Source organism: Scyliorhinus canicula, chromosome 20, assembly GCF_902713615.1.
Source record: "Scyliorhinus canicula chromosome 20, sScyCan1.1, whole genome shotgun sequence".
Lineage (NCBI taxonomy): Eukaryota > Metazoa > Chordata > Chondrichthyes > Carcharhiniformes > Scyliorhinidae > Scyliorhinus > Scyliorhinus canicula.
Window position 1 is genome coordinate 75,699,737 of NC_052165.1, and position 16,658 is coordinate 75,716,394.

At 47.8% G+C, this 16,658-nt stretch overlaps 1 protein-coding gene across 1 annotated transcript in view; it reads right to left on the reverse strand.

Moving 5' to 3' along the window:
• Nucleotides 1-2,841: 2,841 nt before the first annotated feature.
• Nucleotides 2,842-16,658, reverse strand: part of LOC119955097 (fibronectin-like) — a 50,785-nt gene continuing 36,968 nt past the window's right edge. Inside the window, exons 8-12 of the mRNA XM_038780969.1 lie at nt 14,434-14,532; nt 14,130-14,318; nt 10,874-10,972; nt 7,948-8,075; nt 2,842-3,463 (exon numbers count right to left, since the gene is read on the reverse strand). Coding sequence (XP_038636897.1) covers nt 3,194-3,463; nt 7,948-8,075; nt 10,874-10,972; nt 14,130-14,318; nt 14,434-14,532 — 785 coding nt within the window. The 3' untranslated portion in view covers nt 2,842-3,193. The remainder of the gene's footprint in view (nt 3,464-7,947; nt 8,076-10,873; nt 10,973-14,129; nt 14,319-14,433; nt 14,533-16,658) is intronic.

Sequence of the window (16,658 nt, forward strand, 5' to 3'; positions counted from 1 at the left end):
TCTGCACCTCTGTGAATCTGTGATAGTAACACAAGAACTGGTGGATAAATATATCTAGATTAGGGAGGGAACAAGTGGCCAGCTAGGGATCCTGCTGGAAGTAGGTGTGTGGAGGACAGGTTGGGGCTGAAAGCTGTGATGAGCCATAGTTGAAATGCTTGCTGGTGTACGTGTCACCAGAATTTGACAGGGATTTAGAATCTACAGAAAAAAACGTGGCAAGAACAGAGAATGAGAAAAGATAAAGAAATATGTATTAATGTTTAAAGGTGGCAAGACCAGTCGAATACTCGCATACGGGATACTGGCCTTTATTACTCCAACACAGAATAGAAAAACAAGTAATGCTAAATCTTTCCTGGCTATAAATCTCAGCTGCAGTATGTGTTCAAATTTTGACTGCTACACTTTAGAAGGGATGTAAAGGCCTTGTGGGGATTCAAAGGAGATTGACCAGAACGGTTTCATGGATAAGGCACTTTGTTAATGTGGAGAGTATCGATATAGGGCGACAAAGTAGCACAGTCCAAAGATGCGCAGGTTAGGAAGATTGTCCATGCTAGATTGCCCTTAGTGTCCAAAAAAGTTGTGTGGGGTAACTGGGTGACAGTGATAGGGTGGTGGTGTGGGCTTGGGTGGGGTGCTCTTTCCAAGGGCTGGTGCAGACTCGATGGGCCTAATGGCCACCTTCTGCACTGTAAATTCTATTAAGCTATGATTGTAATGTTTATAACATAAAAAGTTAAGGGCAGAGTGCTGTTGAAAATTATATTGGTATGAGTGGATAAGAAGAAACTGATCTGACTGGTGGAAAGGTCAGTAATCAGAAGACATTTATTTAAAATGAATGGTAAAAGATCCTGAGGACATTAAAAATAATTGTAAAAATAGAGAAGAAAAAAAAGATTGATTTTTCTTGGAATTGTTGTTGACCATTTCCCTTTGACAGACATAAAAATATTCAAATTGCGGGAAAAGGACTGTTTGAGCACCATCCAAGTGGGTAATGAGTCTTTGTGCTTCCCGTGTGGTCCGTCACGAGGATGGAAGCGACGGCCGACTAATGGCTAGAGGGGGTGACGGAACCTCCAGGAAAACATTTAATCACAGTTGGCAACACTAAGGCAAAGGGGAGAAAGCGATATGGCAGGCCAGGCCTCAGTTACAATGGGAGAACTAACTTTGAGGGACCCAAGGTTTGGAGGTTGAAGAAGCTGGAGATAATTTGAGATTCCAGTGGCAGCTTGGGGCTATTGCCGGAGTGTGGATGAAGATGGAGCTCTCAATCGGAACTGAAGCATCATAAAACTACTCCTCATATTTCAACGGAGGGATTTTTTATTTGGAAACTAGGGCTGGATTTCGCTCCGCCGCTCCCCCCCCCCCCCCACCCCCCCAACCCGCAGCCCTGCGGTGTGTTCCCGCCGCTGTCAACTGAGTTTCCTGTTTTTTGGCGCCCTCTTCTGCCAGAGAGCCTGCTACGGTGGGGGGAGGGGGTGGGGGGTTCATTTCTGTGGAAACCAAAGATCTAATAACAATTACACTGTCTGAGGTAGTGCCCTGCAACATTAATTAGGGTCACTGTGGTCTTCAGGGTTAGTTTAGATCCAACAGACTCAGAGAGGAGCTTTCCAGAATTCCTCCGACCCTGATTTTTTTCCCCGGGTTCATTTGTCTCCCCCAATCCCACATGGATTGCAGGGCTCCATGTGGGGTGGGCTAGGCTGTGTCATTTTTGTCATCCTGAAGGAATCATAACGGTCTGGTGACAGGAAAAACGGACCAATTGTTCTTTATTTGACTGTCGCTGTTTATTTGTTGAACGCTTTTTTTGTGGGTGATGGTTAAGGGCTCCTGTAAAACTCTCCGACGCATGGAAGGTAGCAGGGTAGCATGGTGGTTAGCATCAATGCTTCACAGCTCCAGGGTCCCAGGTTCGATTCCCGGCTGGGTCACTGTCTGTGTGGAGTCTGCACGTCCTCCTCCTGTGTGCGTGGGTTTCCTCCGGGTGCTCCGGTTTCCTCCCACAGTCCAAAGATGTGCGGGTTAGGTGGATTGGCCATGATAAATTGCCCGTAGTGTCCTAATAAAAGTAAGGTTAAGGGGGGGGTTGTTGGGTTACGGGTATAGGGTGGATACGTGGGTTGAGTAGGGTGATCATGGCTCGGCACAACATTGAGGGCCGAAGGGCCTGTTCTGTGCTGTACTGTTCTATGTTCTATGTTCTATGTTCCTCATGCAGCAACCCCTCGGTACTGCACTGGTTCACCAGCCTATGTTGTACATTCCTATGTGCGCCGTGTACCCAGGTTATTCTGATTCAAAGGCAGCACGGTAGCATTGTGGATAGCACAATTGCTTCACAGCTCCAGGGTCCCAGGTTGATTCCGGCTTGAGTCACTGTCTGTGCGGAGTCTGCACATCCTCCCAGTGTGTGCGTGGGTTTCCTCCGGGTGCTCCGGTTTCCTCCCACAGTCCAAAGATGTGCAGGCTAGGTGGATTGATCATGCTAAATTACCCTCAGTGTCCAAAATTGCCCTTAGGTTGGGTGGGGTTACTGGGTTATGGGGATAGGGTGGAGGTGTTGACCTTGGGTAGAGTGCTCTTTCCAAGAGCCGATGCAGACTCGATGGGCCGAATGGCCTCCTTCTGCACTGTAAATTCTATGAAATCTATAAAGTGACCATAGCCTCACTGGAATTTTGATCATCTCAACTTGATAATACTGATGCACGATCAATCACTACTGAAGCGAGATTGTAGTCCAATTGAAGACTTTAATGAACAAGTAGTTACCCCAGCAGCTCCGGTACAGAATGACTGCTGTGGGTGAAACACAGACTCTTATGCTCCGCCTGCTGGGCGGAACCAGCAGGTAGGTTCTACCACTCATATTACAGTATAAGGTACATCCCACCTAGGTACCGCGATATCCCTAACATAGCCTGCCACAAATACAACAAATACCCTTGCCTTTATATAGTGCCTTTGACATCATAAAACATCCCAAGTGCATAATTAGGCAATAAAAATGTATTTGAGCAATGATAGTTGCCCCAAATCTTGGTCAGCAGGGTTTAAACGAACAGAGAGAAAGGGGAGAAGCAGAGGGATTTGGGGATAAAGGATTTTAAATTGCCTTTGCTGGAAAACAATCGTGATGAACATTAATTCTTTCAGTGAGCGGGACGGATCAGTTCGAAGGACCCTTATTTCCAACCGTTTCTTTCTTTATTCCGTTTCTAACCCTTTGTGGATGTTTTTTTTTATCCTTGCCTGGTTCAGATTCCTGGTTTTCCATCATTCTGACAGACAGTTTCTTACTGGGCAATCCTTTGCCTTTCCTGTTCACTGCAGATACGCTGATGTTGTAGGTGTGTTCCGGATGCAGATTCCGCAGGTAGATATAGTTCCCATTGGTTGTGTATTGCACAGTCGAGGAGTCATTGTCCTGGACATTAACCTGTTGAGAAAGAATATTTGTTTTCCCGGTCAGCTATTATTTTAAGGGGACACTAAAAAAAACATTTAAAAATATATTGCAGTTCCTCATTCCTCTGCTCCTGTACAGCACTCAAACAAAGTTATTGTGATCAAAAATCGGCAATCTGCAACGTGGTGAACACATACATTAGTTTCATCAGCGATTATACTCCTGTGAAGTACCGTGGGTCATTTTATGTTGGAGGTACTCTATAAATGATGCAGCAGAACGATATCGTTAAGTGGTCTCTCGACAGAGAAGGAGTATGGGCCGGGATTTTCCAGTCACCGCGGGGAACAATTGGAACATAGGAACAGGAGTAGGCCATTCAGCCCCTCGAGCCCCCGCAAGAAGCTTGACATCATTAGGGCAGCACGGTAGCACAATTGGATAGCACTGTGGCTTCACAACGCCAGGGTCCCAGGTTCGATTCCCTGCTGGGTCACTGTCTGTGCGGAGTCTGCACGTTCTCCCTGTGTCTGTGTGGGTTTCCTCCGGGCGCTCCGGTTTCCTCCCACAGTCCAAAGACGTGCAGGTTAGGTGTATTGGCCATGATAAATTGCCCTTAGTGACCATAAAAAAGAGGTTAGGAGGGGTTATTGGGTTAAGGGGATAGGGTGAAAGTGAGGGCTTAAGTGGGTCGATGCAGACTCGATGGGCCGAATGGCCTCCTTCTGCACTGTATGTTCTATGTTCTATCATTCAGGACAAAGCTGCCCACTTGATTGCTACCCCTTCCACAAACATTCACAGTGGCAGCCGTGGTTACAAGTTGCACTGCAGGAACTTGCCAAGGTTCCTTAGACAGCACCTTCCAAAACCACGACCAAGACCACTACCATCTAGAAGGATACCTGGGAACCCCGCCACCAGGAGGTCCCCTCCAAGCCGCTCACCTCCCTGACTTGGAAATATATCACTGTTCCCTCGCTGTCGCTGGGACAAAATCCTGGAACCCTCTCCCTAACAGCGCAGTGGTTGTACCTACACCTTAGAGACTGAGAGGTTCCAAGAAAGCAGCTCACCACCACCTTCTAAAAGGCAACGAGGGATGGGTAAGAAATGCCAGTGCCTCCCCCATCCTGTGAATTAATTTTTAAAAACATGAATGTCGCTGGAAAGGCCAACATTTACTGTACATCCCGAATTACCCTTGGGAAGGAGGTGGTGAGTTGCTGCAGTCCCTGTGGAGGAGGCAGGGCTGTTAAGGAGGAAATTCCAGAATGTTGACCCAGTGAAACTGAAGGAACGGCAGTATATTTCTCAGTCAGGGTGGTGAGTGATTTGGAGCCTCTGCTGCCCTTGTCCTGGGTGGTAGAGGAGCAGGTTTGGAAGGTGCTGCCCAAGAGTTTTGGTGAGTTCCTGCAGTGCATCTTGTAGATGGTACACACGGCTGCCACTGTACGCCAGTGGTGGAGGAAGGGAATGTTTGTGGAAGGGTAGCAATCAAATGGGCTGCTTTATCCTGGATGATGTTGATCCCCTTGAGTGCTGTTGGAACTGCACTCATCCAGGCAAGTTGTGAGCATTCCATTACACTCCTGACTTGTGCTTGCCGATGATGGAACAAGCTTTTGGGAGTCAGTGTGTGAGTTACTCCCCATAGAATCCCCAGTTCCAACCTGTTGTTGTAGCCACAGTATTTATGTGGCTAGTCCAGTTCAATTTCTGGTCAATGGTAACCTCCTAGATTGCTGATAGTCGGCGATTCAGCAGGAAATCAGTTAAGTATTTGAAAAGGAGCGATTTGTAGGATTAGGATGAAAGAGTAAGGGAGTGGAAGTAATTTGACATTTCTTTTTCCCAGGCAGTCTGATCTTCTCCACCTTCTCTAAGACCACGTGTGAACGGACACATCAAAAGGGTTTTCTCCTCACATTGGATGTGGGTTAATACAGGGTCTTAACTTGAATTCTGCAAGCTATTTCAGTGACCCAGCCTGCCACTTGATAGAAAGAAACTCAACATTCATTTTATGCAATTACATTAACTGGTTTGCAAAGGAAGAAACCAGCCCAGCATGCCGCGCTCTCTCCTCCCCTATCCCCCTTCCCCACCCCCAGCCAGGTGCCAGAATACATGTGAACTCTGTCCAATTTTTACCCAATCCCCACCTCGTGTACTTTCCAGCTTAAATTCCTGAATGATGCTCAGAAGTCAGAACCGCAGCCTATTACATTTTAAATACAGTGCAGAAGGCAGACATTCTGCCCATCGAGTCTGCACCGACCCATTTAAACCCTCACTTCCACTCTATCCCCGTAACCCAATAACCCCTCCTAACCTTTTTTGGACACTAAGGGCAATTTAGCATGGCCAATCCACCTGACCTGCACGTCTTTAGACTGTGGGAGGAAACCGGAGCACCCGGAGGAAACCCATGCAGGCACAGGGAGAACGTGCAAACTCCGCACAGACAGTGACCAAGCTGGGAATCGAACCTGGGATCCTGGCGCTGTGAAGCCACAGTGCTAACCACTATGCTACCGTGCTGCCCGTTCTCCACTCATTTTTCCAACAAGAGAGACATCAGTGTTTTGCCCCTAACACCAGCGGCAAGCGAGCATTCAATGAGAAATCCTGTTGATAACGGAAGCAGCAGAAGCTCCCACCGCCAGACAAGGGCGGAAGACCTCCCGTTACTGTGATACACGCAGGTAAATCCTGCCCATCGGGTTTTACGTCACAGCATGAGACCCTTCGGCCCACTGTGTCTGCGTCGGCAATCTAGTACCTATCTACTCTATTCCCGTTTTCCAGCACTTGAAGCATTGCACTTATGGCATTTAAAGTGCTGATCTAAATGCTTTGTAAATGTTGTGAGGGTTCCTACCTCTACCACCCTTTCAGGCAGTGAGTTCCGGATTCTCACCACCCTCTGGGTGAAAGTTTTTCTTCAAATCCCCTCAAAATCACTTGCCCCTGACCTTCAATCTATGAACCCTGGTTACTGACCCTCTGCTGAGGGGAAACGTTTCTTCCTACCTACTCCATCTATGTCTCTCATAATTATTCGTATTTCCCTCATAGCACATCCACCAACTCAGGACAACAGTGGATCACAGTCATTTAGTCCAACATCTCACTGTCTGATACCTTTACGCAATGGAGCCACCTGGTCCAGCTCAGTGGCTGATTGTGCAAAAGGAGATCAACACTAATAGGTGGTAAGGTCTTGGGAATGGGTTCAATAGCCTAATGAGCCCGGATGATTAGCCCTCTGCAACTTTAACATGGCCCTAACGTTGTTTGGCCGATGTAGGCCTCGCTCCTCACTCAATTGGGGCTCCTAATGGTGCAGTTAGAAGCCTAACTGCAAGTTTATGTTTCCAAACAGGTTTCAGCCAGCATGCACCAGTACTCCGATTGGGAAACTGATGGAAAAAAATTGAACATTACTTTTCTGGAGTCGCGGCGGCCCCTCTTGCCAGAATACATAAAATTACTGCCTGGCCCCAGACCCTCTTCCCCCATTCCCCCACCCATGACATTACATCACCTCTACTCCAAACCTTTAGGCCTCTGATACTGCCTCAGCTGCCCCATATTCCTGAGGCCTGAGGGCAGCCTTGGGACCGATACAGGCAACCTTGGTACCGGGACCACCCCTCACCCCCATCCTCTCGATTGTCATCTGCACCTCAACAGTCAAATGCAAAGGAGGCCAAGACCTGGGCCGGGAGTCTCCCCTACCCGGCGGGGATTTTCTTCAAATCCCCTCTGCACCTTTAGGGGCCAAGCCCTAACATTGAGGGGCTAGGCCCGCGCCGGAGTGGTTCCCGTTCCGCCGGCTGGCATGGAAGGACTTTGGCGCCGCGCCAGCTGGGGCTGAAGGGACTTCGCCGGCCGGCGGAAGTCCGCGCATGCGCCGGAGCGTCAGCGGCTGCTGATGTCATCCCAGCCCATGCGCAGGGGAGGGGGTCACTTCCGCCTCCACCATGGTGGAGACCATGGCGAAGGCGGAAGGAAAAGAGTGCCCCCACGGCACAGGCCCGCCGGCCGATCGGTGGGCCCAGATCGCGGGCCAGGCCACCGTGGGGGCACTCCCCGGGGTCAGATTGCCCAGCGCCACCTGCTCCTGCTGGTAAGGTAGGTGGTTTGATCCACGCTGGCGGGAGAAGCATGACAGCGTCGGGACTTCGGCTCATCGCGGGCCGGAGAATCGGCGGGGGGGAGGGGAGGGGGGTGGCACGCCAACCGGCGCAGAGCGATTCTCGCCTCCGCCGAAACTCCGGTGCCGGAGAATTCGGGACACAGCTGGGGCGGGATTGACGCCGGCTCCCGGCAATTCTTTGACCCGGCGGGGGGGGGGTCGGAGAATCCCGCCCCTTGTCTCCATTGCCTTAACGAGCAGCTGGGCTGAAGTGGGTAAAGAAAAAAAAGCCCCCTTTCTCCGTTTTCTAACCGTTCGTGGACATTGCAAATCTTTTCAACATGAGGGGAGCCAGGCTGGTTGTACTCACATTGTACTGTATCGTTTCATTGGTGGGGTCTGAAGGTGACTTCCAGCTCACGAGCACGCAGAGTGATTCAAACTCCCCCACCTTCACTTCCTGAGGCGCTGCCAGGGTCCCATTTGGATGAACAGTAACTGCGGAACCATCAGAAACAAAATTACATGCTTCTTTATCAAATCAAATAGGGGCAGATGACGGGGAAGGATTGGGAAGGTTTGATGGCAAGTATTGGCTGTAACAGCTTGAAAATATTAGGAGGCAGGACTGCCAACTCGGTTTATGATACGTTCCGGACAGTTTCATCACAACTGCCTGCCCTCGCAATCCAGAAACTCGATGCCCAATTCGCCAATCTCATAGCTTATAACCCACCTGCAGCATCTTCATCACCAAATTGCACAATTCTTAAATGTCAGTCCAGCAGCTTTTCTCCAACACCATTATAACTAATGAAACAAATTCTTCAGAGAATGAAAAAAAGAAGTACATTATTTTTATTGCCTTTATGTTTTTTTTAGTTCCCTCGTCACCAGACTGTCTTCAGCTGTATCCTGGAAGCAAATCTCCGATTCCTGAAGGTGGAGGGAGAGTTGGTAACCCTTACTCGAGAGAAGGCAGGGGGATAAAAGAGTTGAAGTTCTGAGCTCCCAAGAAAGTTTGAGTCGGAGTAGAAGATGGTTCACCAGGACAAATTTCAAAGTCTTGGATCTCATTTCCTGCCATCCGTAGATGTGGCGGGGAACAAATTCCTGCCACTCCGACAGGACTGCTGCCAACTTACGCTTAAATGGGCATTGTATGGCAGGTGGTGCGACTTCCAGCCTCGCTTGGATGGAAATCCTGCCTTGGCAAGCTGCCAGCCAATCAGATCGGCCGACAGCTCTCCAGCTCACCCAGGCACAGCGCTGCAGTGGCCGGAAGAGGCACTGCAGCGGTGTGCCTGCGATTAGGTGTCAGGACATGGGGGAAAGATAAGTGGTAAGGGCCCTGGAGATGGGAGGTTATGGGACACCAAGGAGTTCATGAATGGGCAATTGGGTGATTGTGGGATAGGCTGGTGTGGAGGGGTGGGGGGGTTTGGAGGTGACCAGTCCTTGAGGGTAGGGTGCTCCCAGTCAGAAGGGGGCTTCTGATGGAGGCAACCCCCCCACCCCCCCCCCCCCACCCCACATCCCGAACCCACACCACCCCAACTTCCAGCCCAAGATTGAGGATGGTAAATTTTCTGTTTCGTACCCTGAGCTGTCCGTCACCTGCCAGCCTAAAAATTATGGCTGGGTGGGAAAAGGCCATTAAGTGGTCACTTAAGCACCTTAATTGGGTCAAAGGCGTGCTTCCTACCCAGGTCCTGTCCACCCATCATAAAATATGTCTGGGTCTAGGAGGGTGGGATCCCAGAGGGAATCCTGTCTATGCAACTTAACGTTCCTCCCCACGACACATTCTCAAACCTTTGAATGTGATGGGCCTCAGAATATTTATTCTTATAAATGAGGGACATAGAATTCAAAAACAAGCAACTCTCTGATTTAGCGTCTGCCGGCATGTTGTGAACAGTTCTGCATGCCACACATTAGAAAAGGTGCTAACTTCTCATTTGAATATGCAAATCTTGGTCCTGGCCTCAATGGGTGGGATCCAGATCGCAACCGTATAAATGGCAAGTGTCATGTGAGAGTGCCTTTAAGAATTGGATGTTTAAGAAATGTACCTTTAAGAAATGAAGCTGATCATATTACTGAAGTGATGTCACGGGGGAGGGAGTTGAGCTCACTTCTGCTTTTTGGGAGTTTTAGTTTCAGGTTTGAAGAAAGCTTGGGTGTGGCTGTGAGCTGCATTGCTGGTGATCTCTGCCATGAAGGACTATCTCTTAATCCTTTGGTGAAATCGGAATTGTAAAAAGGTCTCAGTATTGAATATAAATCTAATGTGCTTCTGTTTGAAGGATTTGTTAAGTCTTTTGGATGTGTAAAGGAACAGTTTGCAGGATTGGGGAGTGTTGTATTATTTTTGGGGTTATCTTTGAAGTAAGGGGTGTTACGAGATCCAATGTTTATTTAAAAGGCTAATCTGAGTTCATGGAATAAACATTGTTTTGTTTCATAAAACCACGTGTCCATAATTGTAATACTACACCTGGGGAACAAGCCGTGTACTTCAAAAGCAACAATCCATTAAAGGTGGGGGTTGGTTGAACTCCATGATATATTTTGGGGTTCTGAAAACACCTCTCCCATACCACAAGACATGAGTGAAAACAAACATGGGCCTGTTAGAGACTGACACTGCAGAAATCAGAATGGGGAATAAATTACAAAGAAAGAACAAAATTACTTTAAAGGGCTGGATCTTTGTCCCCTGAAGGATTTAGGAATGTAGTTGGAAAACCTGAAATCTTTCATTTTTATGGCTGCGAAAATGCATTTCCTCTCCCATTCTGATGCTGCGACAAATTCATGCGGTAAATTTGACTTGGGTTGCATCTTTGAACATGTTTTAAAAAGCTTCACATCAATGATATAGCGTTTGGATATTGTGGATACACATTTTAAAATAAAACTTTACTAGATCTTCTACAGTGGTAATTTCAGCAAGGCCTGACCAGTATAGGTACCTAATTAGGTTCTCGTTGTACCTCGTAGAGACAGGGAATCAGTTTGCTCAAGGTCATATAAAGGCAGGTAAATGGAGTCCAGATATGGATCTAATGGAATGGTGGACTAGGCTCAAGGAGCTGAATTGCCTCCTCATGCTCCTAACATTTGTAGATCCTATTTCAGATCAGGTCAAGGTACATCAGCCTGGTCTAGCCGCGTGTGTTCTACGTCTCATTTCACGCACAACTTGATCTCTCACAAGGGAGGTTCACTGAAATGAATGCCTCTCCGTTTTAGGGTGGAACGAGAGCAAATGGTCAATCGGGAATACTTACAGCTTTGGGTCGTAAACTTCAACAGTGAACCAGTGGCCTCGATTCCGAAGAACGTTTTTGCAGAAACAGTGACAACGTATGGAGTTGACTCATTCAGATCTGTTAAAAGAAATAACAATGTACACTGTTAGAATCATAGAATCCCTACAGTGCAGAAGGAGGCCATTCGGGTTATCCAGTCTGTGCTGACCCTCTGAAAGAGCACTCTTACTAGCCTCCCCCCGCCCTATTCCCGTCACCCCACCTAACCTGCATATCTTTGGAAATTGAGAGGAAACCCGAGCACCCGGAGGAAGCTCACGCAGAGAAACTCCCCAAGGCTAAAAGAAACAGCAAAGTGCCTTTGAGTAGCGGAGTCTCTTCGGCACAGCAGCCGCACAGAAACACCCCGTTAAACGTGACATTCAGCGGACCTTAACTTGAGTCCACTGAATTGTGCCCTATATTTTATTAAATATGGAAATAGGTTTCATTATCTGGGCACTTGGATGCTCACTTGGAATTTTTTTTAAAGAAGTTTAGAAGTTCATCTTGGGGGCGGCATGTGGTGCAGTGGTTAGCACTGGGATTGCGGCGCTGAGGACCCGGGTTCGAATCCCGGCCCTGGGTCACTGTCCGTGTGGAGTTTGCACATTATCCCCGTGTCTGCGTGGGTTTCACCTCCACAACACAAAGATGTGCAGGTTAGGTGGATTGGCCACGTTAAATTGCCCCTTAATTGGAAAAAAAAATAATTGGGTACTCTAAATTTATATTTAAAAAAAGAAACAAGAAGAAAAGAAGTTCATTTTGAACAGGTTGCAACTGTGTCTTCTTCTAAGAAAACACATGACATGCATGGTACTTGAGGAAGATCTGGGGTTTGATTTAATAGGAAAAACAGAGGCCTGTTTTGGGCGAATTTCGCAGGGTTTCTCTGCGCCAACCCCGCTAGGAAAGCCCTAATGGTGTCACACTGACCTTCATTTCCTGCACTGGCCAGCTCAGCTTTTTTAAAAATGCCGCGCACATCTCTCAAGCCCTCATCACGGCCTATGGACTTCCAACTTTACTTGTTATAGGGTCCTTGACGCCTCCTCACGCTACCTCATAGGGGAAGGGCAGCCCCGGTCCTGATCCCTGGCATGGGCAACCTGCTACCCGGGCACCTTAGCACTGCTAGCCTGGCATCTGGGCATCTTGGCACTGCTAACCTCACAGCTTGGCAGTGCCACTCTGGCACTGCCATGCTGTCAGGGGCACTGGCAAAGATCCAGGCTGGCAATGCCAAGGTTTCTGGGTGGCCTGACTAATTGGGGCCCTCGAGTGGCCTGGGAGATCCCCCCCAGGTGCCATTACTCCTGGTCCACATGTGTGTGGACCAATGCTAAATGGTGCCATGGCGAGGTCTTCTAGATGTGGGCGTTGGATCCCGGGCTTGGGAGGCTCCTGCACAGACATATTTAAGTGAGGCTAACAGCTCACTTAAATATGCAAATCTGGATCCTGCCCAGTGAGGGCAAGATCTAGATCGCAAGATCTTGTCAGGTGCTGTTAGAGGCTTTTCAGGAGATTTAAGGTTAGGTGGGACGAGGCCGTTTGAACACGCCTCTGTTTGTTTGTTCTGTACTACAATCAATTTCATTGAAAAAGCTGAAAGGCAAAGGCTCGCGTCTTACTGGAAATCAGATGGCAGAGATAAACTTTAAACCTGCTGGCTTCAAAGCCAGTCTTGTTTGGGAATAAGCCTACCAAACATTCCCTCTCCCTCTCTCATTCTCTGCCTCTCCTGAAATTGTTTGTGGTTCTTAACCTGCTGCAAGAGAATCCTCATCTGAGTGTCACTTGTCTGCATTTGGACCTGTAAAGTTGTGACAAGAAGAATTGACCCAGCCCTAAATTATCCTCTCAGCCAAAGTCCCATTGGTGAGCACTTCCAGATGTTTATCAGGATCATCAACCCGTCTTCACACAAAGGAACTCCAGTTCGACAGCATCAGGATCCTGCAAACATTATCTTTTATTTAATAAACCTGTTCTCTAAACCCATCTCCATAGAGAGGGAATCTATGTGTTAGCCGTTTGTTTCTCTGTGTGTCTGCTTGCAGAATTGCTAAAGAACAAATAGATTGTTACACTTTTAGAATGTAATTGTCTGTTAACAGTTCCAACAACATGCTAAAAAGAAGTTTTCTTTTACAATAAACTAATAAGTTTGCTCTGTATTAAAAGAAACCTGGTTAAAGTCTCTTTAATTCTGGGTTACCGGCAGCAAAGATAAGTATTTGGCCATTTTGCCAAGTAAATTAAACGTTTGAATTAATGGTATAGTCTGTGGAGTAGCTGGGCGAGATAAACTGCACACCTCCCATCCCGGATGTGACAGTGTGCGGGAAGTGTCAGGAAGGAGCAGTTTGAGCTCCGGATTTCAGAACTTCAGTAACAGCTAAATTCACTGTGGCGCATCCGTGAGGGCTGAGAATTTTGTGGATTTAAAAGTTTCTGCATATTGTCGCCCCACAGTTTACTACTTATTTATTCGCTTCGTCCCTTGAGGGACATAAGGTCGCACCCCACAGATTAAGGGTCGGCAACATATTCCAGTTCAAAATACCAGCGTGACTGATGGCTCCTTTGGGAGGGGCAGCTTGAGTCAGGTCCATGGTACCAGAGCTGGCTTAGATGTACAGGGGTGCAAGAGAATGAATGGAAAAGCATTTGAGATTGGTAAATCTGAAGCAAAGTAGATCAGGAGAAACTGTTCCCATATTCAGAATGCTGAGAAAAAATGGGCACCAATTTAAGATAGAATCCCTCATAGATTCCCTACAATACAGAAGGAGGCCATTTGGCCCATTGAGTCTGTGCCCTACCTAGGCCCAATCCCCACCTTATCCGCCTAGCCCCACCTAATCTTTGGACATAAAAGGACAATTTATAATGGCCAATCCACCTAACCTGCACATCTTAGCACAAGTCACAGGTAATAGGCATTCCAACTCTCATTCTCCTTAATGGTCTTTGTTTTAATAATTCCTCTGTCACAACACGTGCACTTTGAGAAATCTCCATGCCGGATTGGAAACCTCCAACGCTGCCAACCGGGGCAGAAACCTGTTGGAAGTGGGGGTCCTGCTGCTGAACCCCTCTCCAAGGTTGTTGGCTCTTTGCATTTCAATCCAAACTCAGCAGGGACTGCAAAGAGATTTGGGATTATTGGGGCAAAAGATCGCGGGAACTCCCTCAAATACTATTTGTGCACTTCCCTTATCTTTACCTGTCAGGATTACACTTGTTACTGAAGATAAAACAATTATATTTTTCATGGGACTGTCGCTACCAGAGCGTCCGTAGCTGACGGAGTAGGACAGAACCAGAGCAACATCAGAGGTGGATGGATCCCAGATAATCACGGCGGTAGATGAGGTTATGTGTGTAGCGTGCACAATGCCGAGGAATCTCGAAGCTGCCAATAAGACAAAGCCTCAGTTAGATTGAGGAAAACATTTCAGTTCATTAAACTCTCCAACCATAAGGTAAAAAGCCATTTTATGCTAATATTAATGTTTGTGAATACGTACATGGGAGAGTAGTGACATTGAGAGACTCGGAGCGGAGTGTCCAATTAAAGGGTAGGTCACACGCTACGGACACGGTGTAAGTTGTGTCTGGTTCCAACCCTGAAAAGAAATACTCATGGTTAAATTTAAATTCTTTGATAATGTTTAACGCAAATTACTGGGCAAGTGTACATGGCTCTCAGATTTTACTTGTCAACCTTCCTTCCCTCACACAGGGCTTACAGACCAGACATGTCAACTGCAACCATTTTTGTGGGCCATCTGCCTGATCCAGTGTCAATGTTGCTCTTGAGCAAGGTTTTCCCATGTCACCTGGTAATAACCTCCCCAGCTTTGTCAGAAAGTGACTGTCCTGCACTGGCTGTCTCCCACCACAATCACAGGCCTGGATTTTCAGGATGGCGAGCACTTGGCGCCTGTCAATCTGAAAATTGGCAGGGAAGACACATCCCCCCTCAACTCAGGCAGGCCCGCTGCCATTTCACGCTCTGATTGGCAGCAGGGTGAGTATGTCTCACCTTGGGGAGCTGTCGGCAAATCCAATTATCCACGTATAGTGCCGCAGTGGCCGGAAGAGGTACTACAGTACTGTGCCTGAGACTAATTCACCGGACTACCAATGTGCCAGGGGGAGGATGCCCTAGGGGGTTATGTGTGTGGGGGGGAGGGGGGGGAGTCAATATTGGGGGCATAGGTCAGGGGAGGAGGGCTTGCCAGAGCTCCCTGGTCCTTGAGGGGAGGGCGCCCCCAGCCTGAAGGGGCTACCTTCCTGAGGCCCGCTTCCCACCCGAGATTGAGAGTGAGAACTTTTTCAGTTTCCCACCTTCAGGCACCAGATGTCAGCCAGCCTATAAATTGAGGCTAGGCCGAAAAAGACCCTAAGTGGCCACTAAAGGGCCTCAATAAGGGCAAGGACAGGCTTCCTGCTGTAAAATTGTGTCTGTGTCGGATGGGCTGTATCCAGAACGGAATTCAATCCAAGCTATTTTATATTCCCCACCTCAGAACTGGAAACGGAAAGAGTGTAAAATTCTTTCCCTCATTTTCAGAGGGCACAGGTGCAGTGTTCACTGGTTTGATTGATGTGTATTTGATGATGCTAGTCATTTCTCTGATCTATGCAAGTTCATATCTAACTATTGCCTCTTGACATTCAGTGGCATTACCATTGCTGAATCCCTCGCTATCAACATCCTGGGGGTTGCCAATGACCAGAAACTCAACTGGATTTGCCGTATAGGTCAGAGGCTAGGAATCCTGCAGTGAGTAACTCAACTCCTGAATCCCCAAAGCCTGTCCACCATCTACAAGATACAAGTATGATGGAATACTCCCACTTGCCTGGATGAGTGCAGCTCCAACAACACTAAAGAAGCTCAATACCATCCTGGACAAATTAGCCCACTTAATTGGCATCCATTCCACAAACATTCATTCCCTCGTCCACCGGTGCTCAGTAGCAGCAATTTTTACCATCTACAAGATACACTGCGGTAACTCACCAAAGCTCCTTTGACAGCACCTTCCAAACCCAGGACCACTACCATCTAGAAGGACAAGGGCAGCAGATATATGGAAACACCACACATCTGGAGGTTCCCATCCAAGTCACACATCATCCTGATTTGGAAATACATCGCTGTTCCTCTCTATCGCCAGGTCTAATCCTAGAACTCCGTCCCTAACATCTCATTGGTTGTACCTACACCACACAGACTGCAGCGGATCAGGAAGAAATCTCACAACCACCTTCTCAATGGCAATTAAGGATATGCAATGAATGCTGGTCTAGCTAGGAAAATCCGTATTCCCCCAAATTATTATATAATAAAAAAACTTTTTTTTTCTTTAAAATTTAGAGTACCCAATTCATTTTTTCCAATTAAGGGGCAATTTAGCGTGGCCAATCCACCTACCCTGCACGTATTTGGGTTATGGGGGTGAAACCCACGCAAACACAGAGAAAATGTGCAAACTCCACATGGTCAATGACCCAGAGCCGGGATCGAACCTGGGTCCTTGGCGCCGTGAGGCGACAGGGCTAACCCACTGCATCACCGTGCTGCCCCATATATAATAAAAATACTTGATTACTTAAACTACATGTGGAGCTGGAGTGCTAATTAAACAGAAGAGCCTCCAGCGAAAAGATCTGGGTTCTGGCTAACATCATATGTGCACTCAAATCCTGTAAGTCCTGAGATATTTGCGTGAAACCCACGCAA